A 23,922-nucleotide genomic window follows, 5' to 3' on the forward strand; every position below is an offset into this window, starting at 1 on the left:
TTCCTTGGAGAATGTCCTGATAGTCTACAGATAGTAGCTACAAGAATTTTGATTCGGTAATAAATATGGATTGAATGAATCCCCCCTCAAAAAAAAAGTTCCTGAATGATGGAGAAGGAAGGAGAGTTTGAACATAGGAATGAGGAACAAGGAGTATCCTACGTTACTCACCACTACCGATGAGTCAAGGGTATGAGTGCATACTTTTATGCTAATGGAATTAGTGCTAGAAAGAGGGATCAGAAATTCCATGTCATTTAGGAGTCAGTAAGATCACCAAATCAGCATTTTATACATATTTCTTTCATTTATTCATTCATTCAATCAATCATTCGTGAGAGTTGTTAACTGAGATCAAGAAAGAAAAGTCTATCCAGGAGGAAGGGCTGAAAGTACACAGATCCCATGACTAGATCATAGATTTGGTGCTGGAATTTTAAGTTGAGAAAATTCCTTCATCTGAGGTAACTGAGATGTGAGAGAGGTGAAAAATTAGGAAAAAAATGTAAGCTGCTTCAAGCCAGACAGTATTTTCATTTTTCTTTGTGCTTCCAGCACCTTGCATATATCAAATTAATAAATTCTCAGTGAACTGAATGGAATGAAGTCCAAATAAAGTCTTTTGAAAACTGTTGCTAGTATGGATTTGAACTCTAGGTATCTAAGTATGTATTTTCAAACATATATCCAGGTAAGGACCAGTCCTTAACAGTAATATGGTCCACAGAATGAGGTAATAGTTCTCATGTAGGAATCATTTGGACCAGTTTTTTTTTTAATTTTATAGATAAGAAAACTAAAACTAAGAGAGCAGAATCATCTAGTCTCTAAGAGATCCCCTTTGCCTGACTCCCATACCAGGGCTCTCTACCACATCCTATAATTTATAAATATTTGAATATGAAATTAAGATGAATTTGGCAACCATATACATGTGTTAGTACTAAGAACACCTTGAGGAAAAAGACTCCAAAGTTGTTCTTTCTCTATTAATTATGTGATCAAAGGGCAAGGGGCCCTGTATTTTTCTTCTCAACAGAAATAGCTCCATTTTAGAACCAGCCTCAATATAGTATAGTATAGTATAGTATATAACATAGTTTACATTAAGTAGATCACATCACTTCCTCATATTAGGATTTACCACCTCATCACCTACTCTGCTGACAAAGGCTCAAAGTTAGCATCATAATAAAATAATTTGAATGAAATATATACTGATCCAATCTCCACCTCCACAATCCAAACCACAGAACTAAGAATTTGATAACATGACTTATCACTAGCATCCTTTTTTTCATGGTGACTTGAGTGGGCAATAAATTATTGCAAAACTATATCTGATAATTGCATACTCTGTTTATCTCTCCTTGTTACCTTGCACTTTAGTAACAGTTTGTAAATTGCCATAATGCCCACCAATATTCACTTCCTTCTTCAACATCTAATGGCTGAAATTTGTAGGGAGTCCCACTTGGTTTATAAAGATTTTCTTTGGGACCCAACTGGGCTCTCTTCCTATCATAGCAAGAAATAACTACAATGCTTTTCTTATCCACAGGTACCCTTTGTGTGTCCTTTTCCCCAGAACATATTCAAGAGAAACTTCTTGCTGTGAGAGAAGACTTTGAGACCAGAAAGAGCATTATCTGACTCCCGCTCCCTGAGAAGATCCTCATTTACAGCATTCACATTTTCTTATCTGAGAGTTTTCTACACCAGGGAAATCAAAGACCCAGTTCCTGTCTTTGCCAAATGCTGGGCTTCATACTGAAAATATGGAGAAAAAAGTGAAAAAGTTTCTGTGCTTAAGAATCTTATATCTTACTAAGATAAATCAGAGGAGTAAGTTTGTCTAAGCAGTCAGAGGGACTGTGGATGGCCCCCCGGGGGACAGTAGATAGTCACACCCTGTAAAAATGGTTAGTGATTTGAGAATTGTTCTCTGAGTGAGTTGGAAGGGGAGAGGAAGGAGCAAGAGGAGAGGTGCAGATGGCAAGATTCTTATGCTGGCTACGCCTTGTGTGCCCTGAGAACCTGCTAGATAGCTGGAAGGGAATTTTCCTTTGAGTTAATTAGTTCAATTTTTAGAGCATGGTTTTTAAAGAAGGTCAGAAATACAAGTTTGTTCCTTCTGTATTTATTAGGGTCAAGCAGAGAAAAATTCTGTTTCAGAACAGACAGATGCTCTAAGAGATCATGGGAGAATATTTGGAGAGTTGGTCTCAGTGTAGCCTATTGTGCCATGACATGTGTTTAGGGGAAGGAAAAGGGAAGAATATTTCTAAATACTTATCCTCTCATAAAGAACTGGTGGAGGCAGAGGATTATGCAAATAAAAAAAATACTTTAGTTTTCAAATATATATCCAGGTAAGCATTCAGTTTCATCAATACTGTTGATAAGAAATAATTGATCAGGGTACATTCCAAACTGCTGTATTTAAGTGATAAGACACAGTGAGATTGCATCATTAGCCATCACAATTCTGCAGTGACTTACTCAACAATTTCAAATACTATTATTTGTAAGTGGTCTGCTTCCATGATTAATGATTAACAAATTTAGTTTGAGAAATACATTTAACCATTTTTTTTTCTTTTTTAACTTTTCTGGTGTGTGTGTGTGAGAGAGAGAGACAGACAGACAGAGACAGAGAGAGAGACACAGAAATGGAGTTAGACAGAGGACAGATATAGAAACAGAGAGACAGATAAACTGGCTAACCCTTTTGGCAATTAAATGGAGGCTCTGGACTCAGGAGTAATGTTTGTTTTGTTTTGTTTTTTTTAATTCACATTGATGAAAATTGAAGGAAATGCCAAATTCCAATTAGAAATTAGCATAAATCCCTGAAATCCACCTACAGAGAAGAATTTAGGTTGAGAATCCCTAGATTACACATTCCCTTAATTTTTTTCTTTATACATTTGATTTTTTAAAAAAGTTATATTGATAAATATAACTTACATTGGCAAATGTATTGGCAAAAGAGGAGATTAAGGAAGAGTGTATAGACAGAGAAGATCATAGAAGAGAAAGTGGGCAATTTTTATTACACAAAATCAAAAAATTCTTTCACAAATAAAAGCAATACAGTTAAAATGAAAAAGGAAACAATTTAATTTGGGGGTTAAGGTGCCAAGGACAATTAATGGAACAAGACTGTAAAAAAAAAGTTTAAAAGACTCATGGCTATTGACTCTGATCAATTCAATGAGCAGATACAATTCAAGAGGACTAATAAAGAAGCACTATCTAGCCTGTACTGTCCGGACTAGCTCTCTGGAGGATCTTTGTACCAGTCCCAGTCCTTGGTCTTAAAAGAAGAGGGATGAGGCAGGGACCCATGTGGATAGTCAAATTATATCACAACAGCACACTGAACATGTGCAAACTATAAGTATCTTGCTATTATTATGTAAATTCCCCTTTACTGCAAGTATCTCTACTTCAAATGGAATACAGGTTGTCACACCCCCTGACTTCTCAAAAAGGCTGAGACACCCCCAAGGGGAGATGGGAGCCGAACCAGACATAGTCAGCAGGTTCCCTCTGGACTAAAGGGTCTTATACCTCATGAAGAGTTCCTCCACTGTCTGTGGCCCTCTACACTAGCCCTTAACAGATAGATAATGAATTCAAGATGCTGAATTTTTTGACATGACTGACATTTTGTTACAAGGATTGTGTTTTTTCTTTTCTTTTTTATTTGTGGAATGGGATTTAGTGGGAAGAGATGAACTAGCAATAGGGTTATCTCCCCACAACTAATGACAAACCTCTTTGTTCCTTGTTCTTTGCAACAAAAGTAAAAAGAGTTGCTATAAATATACATTTTGCACAAATGGATCCATTTCCTCTTTCTTTGATCTAATTAGGGGATAGGCCTAGATGTCTTTTTTGCCAAGATAACAGATATAAGATAGAACCTCAGAGCTGCTTTAATTTGCATTTCTATAATCATTAGTGATTTGAAGCATTAAATATAGTTATTGATGGCTTAGATTTCTTTCTTTGATAACTGCTTATTCATATGTTCCAATTTTGGAGAGTGATTTCCATTCTTGTATAATTGAATGAGTTCCTAATATATGTATTTGCTAGCAGACCTTTATCAGGGAAGCTTTTTATAAATATGTTCTCCCAGTTAAGTTGTTTCCCTTCTGATTTTAACTACAGGGATTTTGTTTATGAAAGAACTTTTCAATTTTATGTAATAACAAAGAAAGAAAAGAAAATCATGAAAATTTCTCATTGTACAGAAGAGAACAAAGAAGTTCAGAAGGAAATGCCACCTTGAAGGACAATCTTAAAAAGTAACCTATTGAGTTCATTATATACCTTTTAAAAGGCAAGTTGTTTATAATTAAAAATTATATTTTCACATGTAATTTTCTTCTGGAAATGAAGACTATCTTTTTTGATGTTTCAAAAATTCAATATAAAAACTGAAATAAGACAAAAGTGGATTATTGCATATTTTATACACACGTACATACATATATATATATATGTACACACAAACACATATGTATTTATTTAACTTGATATAGATTCAATAAATACAAACCTATATGTCTATTTAAACAAACCTATGGAAGAAAAAATTTAATTATATCCTTTTTTTTCCTTCTAGAGGAGCTTCTCCACAGACTACATTCCTCACAGTAAATAAATTTTTTGGCTGATAATCCAAAATTTTGAGCCAATTTTAAGAGTGTTTGTTTTTAAGTTGCAATTTTTTAAAAAATTTTTTGCCTCTTTGACCAAACCATTAATTTTCTTGTGACCAACCACAAGCACTCTTCTCCTTCCTGAAACTGACATCCAGAACTATAAGCCAGAATTACTTATGAGCAATGGATCTGGCAATCAGCACGAGCTGCACTGAGTGTCAGCAACGGATCCCCTGTAATCTCTTTCTGACCAGTTGTCTGTGACTCCCTTATTGTCACTGAGCTGAGAACTCCTGAAGCTGCTGCTGTTCTTTCAGCTCTCCTTCTCTACCTTTTAATCAAAAGGCCTCTGCCCCAAAAGAAATGCCTCAAAGACATGAGAATTTCATGAAAATTTGCCTTTCTTCATATCCCTAGCCTTTAGCAAAGGGCCTGGCACACATAAATAAATGCTTGTTGACTTACTGAAGCAGGGATAGGCACTGGAAAAGGGAAGTCTTTAAGGAGCACATGATAGCTATCATTAAGCATTTGGAGGGTTTTCCTGTGGAAGAAAGGTTAGATTTTTTTATCTCCTGGACCCTAGTTTCAAAAGTAAAAGAAATGAGACTAAATTTCAGAGAAGCATATTTATAATTCACATAAGTAAAAACTTGGTCCTATTTGGAGCTTTTTTTGAAAGTTGAATATGGGGCCTCAGGAAGTGTTCTGGTTTGGGAAGAACTAGATTGCCTCTGGGTTTCCTTCCAATGTTGAGATTCTGTAATGCAGTGCCACATAAATCAATCAATCAATCAATGAGGATGTATTAAGTGCTGGAACACAAAGACAAAATTCAGTCTCTACCCTAAAAGAGTTTGCAATTTAATGAGAAAAGACTCTTGTCTTTATATAAATATGTACATATATATGTATATATATATATACACACACACACACACATATACACATACATATACAAATGTACACAAAATACATACAAATCCTTGAATTCATTTCTCAGTGATTTTGTATCATACTCTCTATAACAGATGTTGACAATTTGTAGTCTCTCTGAACCACTCACTCCATTCTCAATTCCAACGTATCTTCTTCAATACATCCTCTTTAAAAACAAATTCTTGATGTTTTCATATATATATTTCTATAGTCTCCTTTCCCTCCTCCCCATAAATCCTTCCCTTTTAATAAGTAGAGTCAAGAAAAATAAATCACTCCATTGGCTACTTCTTACTATTTCATTTTCTTCTTATCCCCAGGGTCTAGTAGTACCAAGATAACTTGAGGGAACCAAGAAAGTTTTCACATAGAAGCCACTTTTAGTTGGGTAGGTCTTAAAGGAAGATGAGAATTCAAGAGATCATCAGGGAAAAAGTACATTCCAGGCATGGGAGCCATCCAACTCACATGGCTGAAAATATAAACCAAGATAGGAAAGAGTTTGAAGGGGGAAAAAAAAAAAACTAGTTAATCATACCAGAAGCTGAAGGAAGAAGAATTTAGAAAATTTAGAAAACTTTGCTCAATTTGGAAATCTAAAATGCCTTTTAACCTGGAGAAATATTGTTTCTGTAAATTAGCAGCTAAAAGCCACAGTACAGGAAGATAGAGAATTAAGTGGATGGTAAAGAATTATTGTGTAGAAGTATAGACTAGAATTTCTTAAAATTTAATAATGAAAGGAAAAAGAGATAATGTATAACACAAATAAATAGTTTAAAGGGATAACAGGATGCAAAATGGATATTTTTAATAAGATCTAAGCAAATTTGTAGGCAGAGAGGAGGGAGTTAATAGAGAGATTGAAAATGAGAAGGAGGAGGAAAGGATTGATAGAGCAAGGTTTTAGAAGACAGAGGATAGTGTAATATTAGAGAGGGCTTAGCCTTGGCTGGGAAGAGAAGTCCAGTTCAACCTCTTGACACAAGAAGATCTGAAGCTTGAAAAACTTTGAAACTCTGATAAATGCATAATTTCAGAAAACTGATAGTGAAACTGTCTCCTACCCCTAAACATATAGGTAATGGACTAGAGATATGAATCAGTTAACAAGCATTTAAGTACCTGCAGTGTGCCAGAAATTGTGTTACATAATAGGAATAAAAAGTTTAAAATGAAACCACAGAAATGGCCAAAGGAGTGATTTGTTTTGCTTGACTACACTTGTTTAAGAAAAAAAAAAAGAAGAAAGAAGTAAAAATGAGGGGAAGGAGAGGGATGAGGGAAATGGACAGGAGATATTAAAAAAGAAAAGAATGTAATTTTTTTAAGTGAGTGTGTTGCTGTACATTGGTATTGAGAGTGGAGTTGCGGGCTTAGAGAGTCAAAATTAGCAACCTTCACTATGGAAAGTATAAGGTAGAATTATTGAGAAATGAAAACATAGAACAGAAAAAGTAGTGTCTGGTAGAAGTTCAATAGCATGAATTTGGAACAAGCCAGCAGTGCAGTTTATGATTTCCTTCAACTATGCTGTTCCTCCCATACATCAGACTCTATATGAGTAGGAAGAGAACTCCATCACTCTGGACACTATGTCCCTTAATGAAGTCTACAGCTACAACGACTTTCAGAAAGCTGAGTCACAGTGCTGAATCACATTGAACTTGCACAATGAAACCTTCAGGTCTTTTTCATGTGATCTGCTGTTTTTGCATCTCATATTTATGAAACTGATTTTTTACATTTCTTTCTATTTAACTTCATCTTCTAAGATTCTGAAAATCTTTTCGAATCCTGTCTTTGGTATCCATTAAGTGATCCCTCCCAGCTTGGAGCCATCTACAAATTTGATAAACATGTGATCTCTGCTATCATATAAGTCATTGAACAAAAATAAAATAACATATGGAGACAGGCGTAGCCCAGTACTAGGTCTTCTCCAAGTTGACATGAATTTGGTATAGCCTGTTTTTCCTTTGGTAAACCCAAATCATTCATCGCCAGATTCACCTAAGTGCACTAACATCTAGTCCATATTTCTCCATCTTTCTCACAGAAGAACCTGTGATATTGTCCATTTTTTTGCTGAAGCCTAGGGGTGGTACCAGCCTACCACTCCTGACAGAAGGGAATGGGGAAGGGAAAGAGAACAAGCATTTATTAAGTGCCTACTAATACCAGGTTCTGTGCTAAGCATTTTACAAATATTATCTCATTTAAAAATGTAAATCTAGCATGTTCTTGATGTAACCATGTCCTTCCAGGTTAATTTCACCATCTTTTCTTTTTAAACAATCTGACATATTTTGCCAGAAAATAAAGTCAAACTCACTTGCGATATAATTTATATATTTGCCTTTTGTCTGTGATCTCTCTCGACAACTTTTTCTCTGTTTCTCACATACAATATTCCCTCTCTCATCTCCATGTTTAGGATGTGCTTTTCTTTATTCTTCCTCTTGACTCATCTTTTGTATGGAGCCCTTTCTAATCTTCTCTCCTATGTCTACTACAATTGCTAGTACACGCTTTCCAATTCTTCCTTACATTTAACTATTTGCCATTTGTTTTCATTCACTTCATGTTCACACACTTCATGAGTATATATATATACTCATCTCTTCCATTAGAATGCTAGATCATTACAAATAGGAAATATTTCATTCTTTGTGTTTGTGGCCTTTGTGTCTAGCCCGGTGCCTGGCATGCAGTTACTACATGCTTAATCAATATTTGCTTAGTGATTGATTGCTGTCTCCCTTTTTCTGTTTTGGGAAACAGGGACAATATTTGTCATTCTTCAGTCCTGCAGTAGCACTAAACCTATTCTCTATAATTCCAAAGATCAGCAGTAGCTTTATGGTCATACCTGTCAGGTCTTTCAGTACCTTCTCACATAATTCATAAAATCTTGATGGTTTGGACTCATAAAAGGGAAGATAATTATGGTCTTGTTATCACTTACTTATCTTAAGTTTCAATTTCCCGTTAGCCATATTCATTCTAGCCTTCCTAGTCCAAAGATCAGTTTCCTTGGCAAAGAATACAGAAGCAAAATAAAAGTTTATTGAATCCATTTTCTCTTTACTGTCACATCCACCATTCTCCTTCTCCCCTCCCAAAAGCTGTGGAGTCCCTGCTTTAATCCTTTTGGAGCTTATGTTCTAGCTTCCCTCCTACTTCTCTGAGTGTTTCTTCTCAGACTCTCCCACTGAATCATCACAAAATTATTAATTTAGAGCCTCAGGAGGGATTTAGGTCAAGTCCTTTGTTTTATTTATTTGTTTTACAGATTGCAACTTACTCAGTTGCAGAGGAAACAGAAGACCATGGAGGTTAAGTGACTATATACATAAAAAGTATCACAGAATGACTTTAGAACCAATGGTCTTTCTGCTCTATCACTCAACCTCACCAAGAAGTCCATCTTTCTCTTCTTGGTTCCTAACTGAGGGTCCCAGACACCCTCTTTTCCTTATATTCTCTCCTTTAGTGATCTCATAGCTCCTTTGGTTTAAAAAAAATCAACTTTACTCAGATGATTGCCATGTCAATGTAACGTTAAATCCTTGTTCTCTCCCTTAAACTCCAGTTCCACCTTCTAATTGCCTGCTAGACATTGGCACTGGTCCACTAGCACCTCAAACTCAACCTATCCAGAGCAAAATCCATGATTTTCTTCTACTAAACTGGCCCCTCCTCCCAACTTCCTTATTTCTGTTAATGATACCACCATTTCCCAATCTACCAAGATCAAATACTTCACACTCATTTACTAGATCTTGCTGATTACATTTCCTCATTTTTCTTGCATATACCATCCCTCCCTACTGATATGGACATCAGTCTGTCATCATATATCATATCCATCAAATCTCTCTCTCTCTCTCTCTCTCTCTCTCTCTATATATATATATATATATATATATACACACACACACATATAATTTTTTATCTATATCTAGAGAGCTTGATCTAGATGGATATTGTGACAAAGATTTTTATCTTTCTATATACATACCTACCTATATACAGTCCCAAAAGACTTAGTGTAGTTTTAAGTTTATGTAATTTCAGAAGTATAAAGGCTATAAACTTACAAGGAAATATTTGAAAGATTAATTATTTGCAGTTTTAATATATTAATATTTTAACTTAAAATTAAATAACACCATCTTGTGCCATTAATATAGTTTTTTCAAAATAATCTTAATGCACATCTTGGATCTTATCGCCTTTCCCTCCTCTCCCAGCCCTCAAAATCTTCAACAATTCTTCATTTACTATTAGGTTTATTAATACGTTAATTTCTTTCTTAATGACATGACTAGCCTAGAAGTTTAGAGGAACACTAAAAACATGTCATGTATATACTTAAACACAGTATTTGATAAGCTTCTGTCCCCAAAAACAAGACCAGGATCTACAGTAGTATGATTAGGTGGATAGTAACTGGTTGGAAGATCAAATAAAAGACTGCTACTTAGACTTAGCACTTTGTTTTATATCTAACGTTCTTAAATATAATACACATAGTAATACATGATATCTATACAAGGTACTTTTACAACTCCTAACAAGATCCTTGACAGTAAAGACTATCTTCTCTCTATATGAGGTCTCTCTTAATTCTTAGCAAATTTTCTGCAAACTGTAAAATTTTTCAAATTTCAAATTCACCTATCGAATTTAGTTGAATATTTTTAAATCTACCTCTCTTTATATCATATAGTGCATTGCAAAAAAGTAAGACTTCATAAATGGCAATGAATGGCTAAATAATAAATTAAATATATAGAAGCACTCATCAAAATAAAGAGAGGATTCAAAATCATGGCTTATTGAGAAAAGTTTTTGGAATAAATATTCTGGAGAATAGAATTCTTAGTAGAGAAGGACTAGCTACTTTCAGATGGCTGAAGGGTTTGCATGACAGAGAATGATTTGTTTTATTCTCTGTGCTTCTGGGAGGCTGAGCCAGGATCAATGGGTGGCAACCACTGAATATAGTGTAAGGAAGAACTTAGCACTTAGGACTTTCTGCTTCATGATACAACAAATTCTCTGGAACTATAGAAACTAGATCACAACACATCAGTGAATCAGAAGATCTGTGGATGCTATTGAAGAGGGTACCATGTTCTGATCAATCAAATAACAATTATGTGTTGGAGAAACAAAAATTTTCCATCTCTAAGAATCCATAATTCTATGACTTTTGACTTCTTCTGAAGGACTATGGTGTAGCAGAGGTAAGCCACAGTGCCTTTAGCCCAAATAGAAGTGCCATAAATTTAAAGATAGAACAAAAAAAGAATTCTAATTCCTTTTCTGAGAAGAGTAAGCTTCCATATTCTTAGTTTTGCTTCCTGCTCTGGAAATTTTTATTTTTTTCTCTACCTATAATTTCAACTATCTAAATCTTTTTAGGAAGTGGAGAGAAGATTTGTTTTGGAAAGAACTTCACTTTAACTTCTGAGATCTCTCAGAACTGGAATTATTTAAATCTGTAATATATAATTATTTGTAGAAGGCCTAAAAAGGAAATAAGCAAAAAGGCCAATAATTTAATTTCTTAAGAATTTACACTGGTGAGTAAAATACAAAAATAGTCATTTTGGGTGGTTTCTCACATCTGGTATCTGTTGCCAATAGATTTATGGTCCCATTGGTATGTATATCTCTGGTGCAGAATCACTGGATTATAAAATTCAAACACATAATTTTAAAATTTTAATTTTCATAGTACCTAGATAAGATTCAAGTTTGCAACAACTGGTGAGCATTTATTCAATTTATTAGATATTACAAGGTTTGTAGAACATTTTACTTATGTGTAAGTAAATAGAGTTTAAAGATATTTTGAAAAATAGTGATATTGGTGAGATTTTTTTTAATAAGGGAGAGGAAGTCTAGAATAATTGACAGAAGTTACCATTAGTACCTTATTAATCCCATTCAAATGAAATTTACAATCCAGAGAAGAATGCCTATATTCACAAGATTCAAAAAATAAAAATAACAAATCAAAATCCATTTCCAAGTAAAAATGGAAATCCTGTCAATGCCTATAGTAAGAGCATATTTGTGATGCTACAGGTTAGATCAGAAGTTCCTAACCTGGGATCCATGGATAGATTTCAGGAGATACATGAACTTGGGTGAGGGAAAAACTACATCTTTATTTAAATATATTTAACTTCTTTCATAATGCAACATATTTTTTTATGCATTTAAAAATCGTGAGAAAAGAGGCATAGATTTTACAGGACTGCCAACGTGGTCCAGAACATCAAAAAGGTTAAGAATCTCTAGGTTAGATTACAGTATTGTTTTTTTAAAAAAATATGGGTCTAATTCCTATACTTTCCAACTCATGTCATGCAAATAAAAATCCCATTCAATATAGACCTCAATTCTCAATCTAACATCTTATGTTAAAAAAAATACTATTTTTCACAAAAAAGGAATAGAGGGTAGATGATTCAACAAAACCTGTCACTATTACTGGAAAAAATGCAAGTATGTGCACTCTAAAAGTAGATTACAGAGTTGGTGTTAACATTCATTCTACAGGCTCTAAATTCAATTTCATGTCCTTCTCTCACAATACATATCAGAATAATTACTAGATTATAAAATCTTAGAAATGAAAGAATCATGTGGCATTAAATCAAACCACCTATTTTACAGATGAAAAAATAAAGGACCAGAATATTCAATGATTTACTTGAGATCTTGAAGGCAGTATTTGAACCAAGTTCAACCAACTTTAAACTCACTCTTTCCACTGTACCACTGATACCATCCAGTCCAATACCCTCAATTTAACAATAACAAAGGAGAAGAATTTTGTCCAAAAGAATATAGTATTGGAATTCAGGTTTTCCTAATGGCCAGGCCAAGAACTTTTGCCTTTGAAGACCTTTTTAAACAAGAAAATATGATGGAGGGGCTTTGATTTCTTGATTCTTGGAAAGATAAAGTTATAGGATTAATTTAGTTTAAAATAAATGATAAAATATTTATGCTTGCAATTCATTTGCATTCCTATCCATTGTTATTCACTCTACAGATGGGCTTTTAGAGAACAAATTTGGAAAACAATCAGATCTAAATTAAACATATGCAGATTCTAGGAGAAAATAACAACCAATATTAATTTTGCCTTAATGTTAAAAGTTGATAATGGAAGAGTAAAGCCAATGTTATATAGAACCAAGGACTTGACCCTTACCTATAACTTTATCTCTTTAAGAATCAAGAAGTTAAATTTTTGCTATTATTTGAAAAGTTGAGTAAGTGATCTGGGATATATGCTATTAACAAAAATAAGGAAAAAGAATAAAATAGGTTATGTCACCTTCAGAAAAGTAAAAGTTTAAGGATGACAGAAAAGGAATAATTTTCAAATGGCAAGGGAATGAGATTTTAAACATCACTAAGTGTGTAGTTGCTCCAAATACTCTTGCCTTCAGGAGGGCTCTTGATCCTTTAAAAGTGGGATAAGGTCTCAGAAATTCAGCTGAGAGATTGTTAATGAACAGAATCAGTACTATAAATAAGCTTCTAATAAAATATAGCTCATTTTAAAGAACATCATACACACAGAAGACAAAAGCGATTTGAAAAAATCTAATAACACGAGATTATAACAACATATCCAATTTTTCCAGTGAAAAGAAAAGGAAGGGGGCAGCTATATGATACAGTGAATAGAGCACTGCTTCTGGAGTCAAGAACACCTGAGTTCAATTCTGACCTCAGACATTTATATTAGCTCTGTGATCCTGAAGTAGTCACTTAATCCCAATTGCCTCAAAAAAGAAAAGGAAAAAAAAAGACAAAGAAATAAGACTGGAATCAGAAGGAAATTTAGAAGGATTTGAGAAATGAAAAATCAAAGATCATGAGACAGAAAAGCATGCTGGTACAATGCAAAAAAGTGTTAGATTTGAGAAAGTTAGTTCAAATATCCTTTCTGTTATGTGTTACCTCCTTGACTTTGGGCATGGCACTTAGCTTTTCTAAACTTGAGTTGTTTTAAAATATGAACTAGTTGGAGTAGATGACATAATTCATTGTTCATGACATCAAAGCCCACCAATTCCATCGCCACCATTATTAGCACCATCCACAGGCATTCATCAGTGGTCTTTGTTCTAGTCACTGTGCTATGTGCCTAATGGAGGAGGTAACATGCAAACAATAAGTATGTGCAAAATACATATAGTGAAAATGGGAAATAATCTTAGAGAGAAGGGATTAGCATTGAAGGCTGACAAGAAAGCCCTGTTATTATAGGTGGGATTTGAATTGAGTCCTAAAAGAAGCTAAGAGAGCCAGAAGGCAGAGATGAGGAAGAATATTCCAGGAATGGGGGGGGGGGGAGTGGTTAGGGAACAGTTACAGAGTCCAGAGGTGGAATATCACATTGAAGGAACAAGATATCTAAGATCCTAGAGAAAGTAGAGGAAAGTGAAATGTAAATTAATCTTGGAGAAAGAAAGACTGAGGAAGAATAGGGAGAGAAATGAACATCATAGTGAATATGTGAAAGGCTGTTGTATATTACAAGAATTAGGTTTGTTTTCTATATTTCAAAGGCAGAATCATTCCCAAAAGCAGCAATTAGAAATTATAAATGAAAAAAGTAAATGTTGATGTTAGGAAAACTTTCCAACAGTGAGAGATATCCAGAAATGGAATGGGCAATTCCTGGCTCATCACTGGACATCTTCAAACAGACTTCATCATCATTTGCTAGATTATTTGTACAGATTATTTTCCAGACGTGTTTTAGACTAGATGCCTCGATGTTTCCTTCTTACTCTGAGATTTGGCAAATTTTTGACTTTGGGATCTATTTGAAAAGTAACTTATTCATTAAACATCTAATTTGGTCAAAAATAATCTAGTCAAAGTTAGCTGTTCACATCCTGACACGGAGTAATTCATAAGAAGCAATGACTAAAACCTCTATGAGGAAGGCAATCTAAACTTACTACAAATCACTGCATATTTCTGGGGATGCAGAGTGGGAATGGGCAGAGGCTGGGACAATAATCCTAGAAGTGATGAGCTTTCCCCTCCAAACTTCCTTCTTCTCAAAAGGGGAGGATATGAAAGGAAGCATCCTCCTTAATGTGTTACTTACTGAACATGGTGTTCTCCAAGCAACTCTGAACTTTTGGACATGTTGCATAAGATCTAAGTCAAAAATGACAGATTGCATGCTCATTTCAATTGTTCAACAAGCTCTTTCTTAAAGATAAAGGAAAGAGGAACTCTATATCAACTACAATTCATACCCACATAATGCATACTCACTTCATTTGTTCAACAAATTTTTTCTTAAAGAGAAAGGAAAGAGAAATTATAAATTAATTATAATTCAATTTGTATATATACCTTAGAACCTACCACAATACTGTGTAAACTTAGAGAAATGTAAAATCTATTTTCAAAATTCTTTATATCCTCTAACATTCCTTATATTTACTTAGTTAGGGTTGGAGATGATAATTTCAATAAAACTGTTTTGCCTGATGAAAAATGGCCCTATGGGTCACCTTTAAAATTCAAGATATTTTGAACAATCTTTGTGACATATGCTATGCATTAGTAGGTGATTACTAACAATAGAATATATGTGGATAATCAAAAATGAAATTGTTAGATAATTCAGAAATGATGTTTTAGTATAAATATCAAAACATAAATCATTCAAAAATCAAATGACTGGTCACAACAAATTTTCTTTGTTAATTATAAGTGCAGCAACATCGCATAAAGCCATATTTATTAAAATTTAAAAGATATAAAAAAGTAATCAAGCAATCAATTAATAAATATTTATTAAGTTCCTAATATGTTTCAGGTACTGGGGATATAAATAAATAGTCTTTGCTTTTGAAAGAGCTTCCATGATGTTATAAGGACCTTACACGTCCTTATAATCCCTTATCACTAATTTTCTCTTTCTTCTTTGATAGCAAGTCTCTTGGAGATTATAATTCAAAGATGTCAGCTTCCTTTCATACAGTCCCTGATCTAAGTGACTTCTAGAAAGGTAGAAGACTAATCCCCTTTCCCTCAAGCCTGGAGCAGCCCCATACACATACCAAGTTTGTCCTAGTTTTCTGTCTGCTTCTGCTACAGCAAGATATTGATGCCATAGATAGAACACACTTCTGCTTTCTAATATCTTCTCCTTCATAGAGTTGGGGGGAGTTGTGAGAGAAGGGACAAGCAGATGTGAATTCTGCTGCTTACTGTCACAGGATGGTGGGGTGAAGGCAGGGTCAGAAAATAGTCACGGAGATTACAACAGCAAAAAGAAAACTGTTGAGTGGATTCCCAAGCCTATGTGCCCTGCCAGATCATCTTTATCATTGAAGGAGGGAGTGATGACAATAAGAATTAGCTGACAGCTTTCTATACTATAAGGTTGTTACCTCCTAAAACTCCTTGGTATCTGTGAAGACAGCTACAATTACTTGACCTTTTGTGTCTAACTCTTACTTGGAAATTTTGAAAGATTATGAAAGTCAGAAAAAATTCTAGACTATCTTTTTGCTGGGTCACCTAAAATAATGTCTAATTCTGTCAAAGTGATATTAAAATAAACACCAAAGTATAGCAATTCCTGGAGCCTGGGACCAGAGGACCCTAATGTGTCTACAGACAAATTGTACCATAGATCTGAGTGGCCAAGCACTGGAAGGCAGAGCAGATAGTTATCCAGGAAGGGATCATCCTCCATTAAGTAGGTACACTGTAGAAGGCTCTAGGCAATATACAAAATTAAAAATGCCTCATCATCAAAGATCAAAACCTTGAAGTTACTCCACTCTACCCTAGGATCTGCAAAGATTAGCAAGTAACTCCTTTTAGTCACATTTTAGGCTATATCACAGAGAGTAATATGAAATAATGGTAAACAGCCTTCAATACCTAGCTAAACAATATGAAATTTTACACAGTAGAAAATGGGGAGCTATTAAATGGCTTACAGCTGAGAAGTTAGAGGATCATTCATACTCTGTCATATCCCACATACTCAATCAGTTGCCAAGTTTTATTGATTCTCCCTCTGAAAAGATCTTCCCATATCAAACCTCTCTCTTTCCTAAAGTGAAACCCTTAAAGAATAGGTGTGGAAGGCTATGTATGACTTCAATTCAGTAATAGCCAACAAATTAGTATAAGAATTAATGGAGTACTACTGAACCATAAGAAATGAAAAATATGGAAGATTCAAAAAAGTGTGGACTCATAAGAACGAATACACAATTAAATCAGGAAAACAGTATAAACAATGATTTTTAAAATGCGAACAGAAAAACAGAAAGATAATGAGACAAAACAAAGTGTGTTATAACCACAATGATCAAGTTTGGCTCTGAATAAAAGAATTAAGAAAATGTATCTCTCCTTTCGTTGGGTGAAAGATGGGGGAATGTGGGTATAATATAAAGCATATACTAGTAGATACAGCAATAATTTGGTTATTTTTGTAAAAACTTCTTTTTTCTGTTTCTTTTTAAATCTATTATGAGGAATGGCTTTCTGGATAGCAGGAAGGAAAGGAATGTGGCTTTAAAATAAAAAAAAGTCAATAAAAATAACGAAAATAGGTGCATGATATTGTATAGAACTCTGTTCACTTCCATTTAGCAAACATTTAAGTATCTATTATATGTTCAGAACACTGTACTAGACACTGGGAGATTTATAAATTTTAGATTTGATGGTTTCTTCATTCAAAAACCCATTAATTTAATATGAAGACGACACATAAATAGATAAATATAATACAAAAATATGATAAAAATGCAAAAAAACACAAAGCTTGGGTAGCAAGGGGAAGGCATTCTAGACATAGTGAACAGTGTCATCAAAGAAATGAAGATAGAAAAGTATACCTACAGGGAATTAGCAAGTAACTCATTTTAGTCACAATTTAGGCTATATCATGGGGTATTCTCAATGAACTTTCAAATTTGTAAATAGTTTTTTCTAATTTACAATGAGGAGTAATATTAATAAGACACTTGGTAAGGCGCCTTTAATGCCTTGTTAAGTAATATGAATTTTATTTAATAGAAAATGGAGAGTTATTAAATGGGTTAGAGCATTCCAAAAAGAAAATAAGTCTATTAGAATGTGAAGGACAGAGTCAAGTAGGGAGGAGTATGGGAATAGAATGATCTGTTATGGATCTGTAGCAGTATTATAAAGATGAATAACTTTGAAAGACAGGAACTCTAATCAAGAAATGACTAGTCATAATTCCAGAGAACTCAGGATAAAACATGTTACTCATTTCCTAATAGAGAGATGATGGGCTCCTAGTGTAGACTGAAGAGTTTATTTGAGGAGGTACATGGTTAATGTGGGTAATTTGTTTTGCTTGACTATACCTATTTTTATTGGTTTTGTTTTTGTTTTTCTTGCTTTTTCAATTAGGTGATGAGGAGGAAGTGCAAGGAAGAGAATTCAGAGCTCTTTTTTTTTTAAGTAAGAAAAAGGGAGTGTGTTGCAAAAGGGGGGTGGTAATGAAAGTTTTATTAAGATTATGGCGATGGAAATAGACACAGGAAACGAACATGAGAGATCTGGCAAAGTTAAAATGACAGGATGCAAGATATGTTAAAGATAATCAGTCACTAATATTTCTTAAGCATCTACTATGTGCCAGACACTGTATAGCACAATGCTGCAAACACAAGATGCTGTATGAATCAAAGTTTTACAGAGAAACAGTGTAATTGTGAAATCAGGAGGAATATGTTTTAGAGGAAAGATTATAAGCTCATTCCTGGATATGTTTTATTTTGGGGCTAGTGGGAAATCTAGGAAACAATTGAATAATATATAATATTCACTTAACCAAAACCCCTCCTATTACAGATAAAAGAGAATCACTGTGACTGGTAATAAGAACCCCAGGGCAGAAAATGAAGAAATTTCTACGAAATCTTGACTATGTGAGAAATCCCATGACATAAAGTAAATTTAAATGATCTGTCTATAGCAACCTAGAAGGAACTACTAATGCACCACTTATCCCATTCTTTCTCATAACTATAATTAAAAAGTACTTAGTTAATTTCTCTCAGAAATATAATTGTAAAGCCTGCTATTTAAAAAAAAATACATCATCAAACCTTTGAAAAGTTGAAATGGGATGATGGTATCATGTATTACAGATTAAAAAATAATTTATGTTTTTAAGTATTACTTACTTATTAGTCTTCCTCTGAGAGGATATTTTCGCAATTTTTCAATTATATCAACAATAATTAAGGAACCCAGAACCAATGATACTGAAAAGTCAGGTAAGGTTTCACATGCAGTGCTGGAGACATTCATTTTGACCTGTTTTAAGAAAACCAATGAGAAACATTTATATAATTGTCTTTCATTGAAATACCTTTTGCCACTGTGGAACTGTGTATCTAAATAACTTTCCTGACATAAAAAGGAATTTCATTCCCCTTCCCCCCAGCTCAATTAATCCCAGATGAATTACCAATTGATTAACAAGAGTCTTATATCCTGTGATCCTTTTATAAAGTCTAAAGACCTTTTTCTAAGTGAAGTGGAAGTGGGTAATTGTTATGAGCCAGAACTTGAAACAAGGTGTTAACTCAATGGAATCTAGAAACAATGCTTGTTTACACCTTTGAGAGTTCACACATTGGCTCACACATTGGAGTTCACAAGTGAGAAGATATCCAAGTTTACACCTCCCACAATCCCACTCTCCAGAGGAGGAGTCAACCTTTGGGTTCACACCTTTAAGAGATCATATATAAGAAGCTCTCAGTCTCAGCGGGGTCAATTGGGAGATTGAGAAGCCAGGAGTTGGAGTTGATCTAAAGACAAAGGACTGGCAACGAGAGCTCTCAGAACCAAAGAAAGCTAACTAGGCTATTTTGGAAGAGACAATAAAAGATTTGAACTTTTGTCAGCTGGCTGCATTTGAGGTGATTATTGATCTGAACTGAAATGAAGGCTGCCTCCAGAAACCTTCCCAAGAAACCTGCTCCCAGAGAACAATCATATTACACAAAAGAAGAGAACATCACAGGTAATCCTATTAGCTGATGGAAGATGGTCACACACATAATCCTTAATGGCTTATTTTATTCCATTAAAAGGCAATTCTAACAGGAAAGCTAAGAACTATCATGGCCATGGCAGCAGCATGAGGACATCATGAGAAGTAGAAAGTCCTTGAAGCATTACAGTTTCAGATATACAAATTGGTAGAGCCAAGATGGCAGAGAGAAAGGTCTTTGAGCTCTCCCTAGGTTCCCTCAGAATCAATGCCAGATTAAGCCTCTGAATGAGTTTTGGAGTAACAGAACCCACAAATATATGGATTATAACAAATTTGCAGCAGAAGATATTTTGGAAGAACTTTAAAAAGGTTTATTTTAATTGGGCAGGGGGTGGTGGCTGAGTGCTGACAATCTAGGGCAAAGTGACTTCCACATTGTGAGAATCTTTTGGGAGGTTCTTCGCCAAAATAAAGCAGCATTGGTGACTCTGTCCTAGTTCAGAAGGCGCTGGATCAGCAGACTAGCTATCATATCTCCAACTCAGCTACAGAAGACAAATAGTGAGTGCCTGAACCCCAGAATAACATAGGACTTGGCCACACTCACCCAGTATAGGAAGGAAAGCAGCAGCACCAGTCCCAGAGCAGTGTGAAGCCAGTGTTGCCTGTAAAGATAGCTTCAGACAATCTACCCTTTGTCCTAAAAGCAAACCTCAATCTTTAAAAATGAGCAAAAAAGCAGAAAGCTCTAACCATAGATAGTTTTTATGGAGGCAGGGAAGAATAGACCTCAAACCCTAAGGACACTAAAATCCAAACGTCTCCAGATGAAGTCCCAAAGGTTCTCTTGGAAGAATTCAAAATGGATCTTAAAAGAGAGTTTGAAGAAAAATGGGGAAAGGAAATGAGAACTTTGCAGGAGAGTTTGAAAAAGGAAATACAGAAATCATCTGAAGAAAATTATTTTAAAAGTAAATGTAGAGAAATGGAAAAAAGCATATAACTCCTTACAAAATAGATTTGACAACATGGGAAAAGAAAACAATTCTTGAAAAACAGAATTTGTGAAATGGAAAAAAAAAATCCGATGAACAAAATATTGCCTTTAAAAGTTCAATTGACCAATATAAAAGAAGATAAAACAACGAACTTAAGAAAATAATTTAATGAAAATTAGAATTGAACAAATGGAAATGAATGGCAATGAGACATCAAGCATCAGTCAAACAAAACCAAAAAAGAAAAAGAAAGAAAGAAAAGAAAAAATTGAAGAAAATGTAAAATACCTCATTAGAAAAATAACTGACCTGGAAAATAGATCCAGGAGATATAATCTAAGAATTATTGGACTACCTGAAACTATGATTTAAAAAAAAAGTCTAGAAAACATCTTTAAGACAACATTAAGGAAAACTGCCCTAATATCCTAAAATAGCCATTGAAAGAATTTACTGATTACCTCCTGAAAAAGACCCCCAAATAAAAACCCCAAGGAATATGTAGCTAAATTTCAGAATTATCAGATTAAGGAGAAAATATTGCAAGAATCCAGAAAGAAATAATTCAAATATAGAGGAGCCACAATCAGGATTACCCAAGACTTAGCAGCTTCTACTTAAAAGGATCCAAGGGACTGGAAGATGACATTCTGAAGGACAAAGAAGCTTGGATTGCAGCCAAGAATCAGCTATCCAGAAAAATTAAGCTTTATCTTTGAAGGAAAAGATGAGTATTCAATAAAATAGGAATTTTCACTTATTTTCTATGAAAAGACTAGAGCTGAATAGAAAACTTTATTTTCAAAAACAAAACTTAAGAAGCAAAAAAAGGTAAAAATGGGGTAAAAACTTTGTTTCTTTTAAAAATTAAAAAGTTTTTGTTTCTATATGGGAAAATGATATGTTTAACTCTTGAGAACTGTATCTCTGTTAAAGATATAGTTAGAGGATATGGGTATAATTTGACTTTATCATGATGATATAAAGAATAGCGATGAAAAAGGGATTGTTACTGGAAGAAGAGGAAAGGGAATATAAATCACATCACATGAAGAGGCAAAAAAAAGACCTATTATAGTTGAGGGAAATAAGGGAGAGGAATGAGCATTGTGTGAACCTTAATCTCATTGGATTTGGCTCAAAGAGAGAATATCAGACATATTTAACTTCAAAGAGAAACTTGTCTCACCCTATGGGGAAGTAGGAGAGGAAAGAGGAAAGAAAAGGGGGAGGCTAATAGAAAAGAGAAGAGAAGTAGAAAGGGAAAGGAATAGGAAAAGGGAAGGGGATGTAAAAGGAGAGGGCTGTTTGAGGGAAATGGTGGTCAGAAGCAAAACACTGGAGAGGAGGGAAAGGGGGAAAGGAAAGAGAAAAGTATAACTTAGAGAAAATAAGACAGTGGGAAATACAGAGTTAGTAATTTTAACTGTAAACGTGAATGGGATAAATTCTACCATAAAATAGAAGAGAATAACAGACTGAATTAAAAGCCAGAATCCTACAATAGGATGTTTACAAGAAATACATTTAAAGCAGAATGATACATAAAAAGTAAAGATAAAAGACTGGAGCAGAATCTATTATGTTTCAATTGAAATAAAAAAAGAGGAGTCCTGATCTCAGATCATGCAAAAGCAAAAACAGATATAATTAAAAGAAATAAGGAAAGAAACTACATTTTACTAAAGGGTACCATAGATAATGAAATAATATCAATACTACACATATATGTACCAAGTGGTATAGTATCCCTACTACAAGAACAATTGACACCAAAATAAACTAGTGAGGGTTCTCAACCTTGTTCTATTAGAACTAGATAAATGAAACCACAAAATAAATAAGAAAGAAATTAAGGAGGTAAATAAAATTTTAGAAAAGTTAGGTATGATAGACTTTTGGAGAAAATTAAATGGAGACAGAAAGGAATATACTTTTTTTTCAGCAGTACATGGAACCTACACAAAAATTGACCATATATTAGGACCTAAAAACCTAAAAATCAAACGCAGAAAGGCAGAAATAGTAAATGCATCTTTTTCAGATTATGATACAAAAACATTACACGTATTAAAAGATTAGGGGTAAATATACACAAAGTAATTAGAAATGAAATAATTTAATCCTAAAGAATGAATCCATGAAACAACAAATCATAGATACAATCAATCATTTCATCCAAGATAATGACAATAAAAAGACAACATACCAAAATTTATGGGATGCAGCCAAAGCTTAGGGGAAGTTTTATATCTCTAGATGCTTACTTGCACAAAACAGAGAAAGAGAAGATCAGATATACAAGTTACTTTGGCTATACAGGGTTCCTATGCTATGACTCATACAGAATACACTAAGTTTTTTATCAGCTCTTCTCACAAGTTCTAGGTATACCACAGTTTTCTAAGAGGAAGTGTTTTGTACCTACTGTTATTCTTATAATGTCCTTTTAGTAAATGAGCTCTGCTAAGGGAAGATTTCATCTACTAATCGACTATTAATGTACAAGACAAGAGGGGAGGCTCAGCGGTTATGAATAAGATGAGAAGAAGTAGCAATTCTAGGATGAAGAACAGGACAAGGAAGAGGAAAAGAAGGAGAAGAAAGGAAAAAGGAAGAATAGAAAAAAGAGAAGTCATGACAGGAGAAATAGTAATACCTGGAAAAAGAGTAATCTGGCCTTAGACCTACTGACTATGATCCTTGGCAAGTCACTTGATTTCTGCCTCAGTTTCCTCAACTACAAAATGAGGATAGTAATAGCACCTTCTTCATGGGACCGTAGGGAGGATCAAATAATATATCAGTAAAGTATATATCAAAGTGTTTCATACAATTTTGCTGTTATTCAGTCAATTCTCAGTCATGTCTAACTCCTCATGAGTTTGGGGTTTTCTTGGCAGAGATATTGGAATGACTTGCCTTTTTCTTTACAGATCATTTTAAGATGGGGAAACTGAGGCAAATAAGATTAAGTGACTTGACCAGGATCACACAGTTCATAAGTGTTTGGGGACAGATTTGAACTCAGGAAATCTTCCTAGTCCAAAGATCCTTTTCCTTGGTAAAGAATAGTGGTCTGTATATTATGGTGCCATCAAACTGTCGTCACATAAAAGATACTTAATAAGAGGTTGTTTATCTCTTTGTTACAAAGGATGCTTCAATAGGAAGGTTAGAATTAACTGTAGGTTTAAAGACAAAAGGCATCAAGAGCTTTTTCAAAAAAAAG

At 34.2% G+C, this 23,922-nt stretch overlaps 1 protein-coding gene across 1 annotated transcript in view; it reads right to left on the bottom strand.

Annotated features, from left to right (window-relative positions):
• Positions 1-23,922, bottom strand: part of TMEM236 (transmembrane protein 236) — a 46,077-nt gene that overhangs the window by 10,302 nt on the left and 11,853 nt on the right. Inside the window, exon 3 of the mRNA XM_031939903.1 lies at positions 18,872-19,004. Coding sequence (XP_031795763.1) covers positions 18,872-19,004 — 133 coding nt within the window. The remainder of the gene's footprint in view (positions 1-18,871; positions 19,005-23,922) is intronic.

This window comes from Sarcophilus harrisii, chromosome 5 (genome assembly GCF_902635505.1).
Source record: "Sarcophilus harrisii chromosome 5, mSarHar1.11, whole genome shotgun sequence".
In the NCBI taxonomy this organism is placed as follows: Eukaryota; Metazoa; Chordata; class Mammalia; order Dasyuromorphia; family Dasyuridae; genus Sarcophilus; species Sarcophilus harrisii.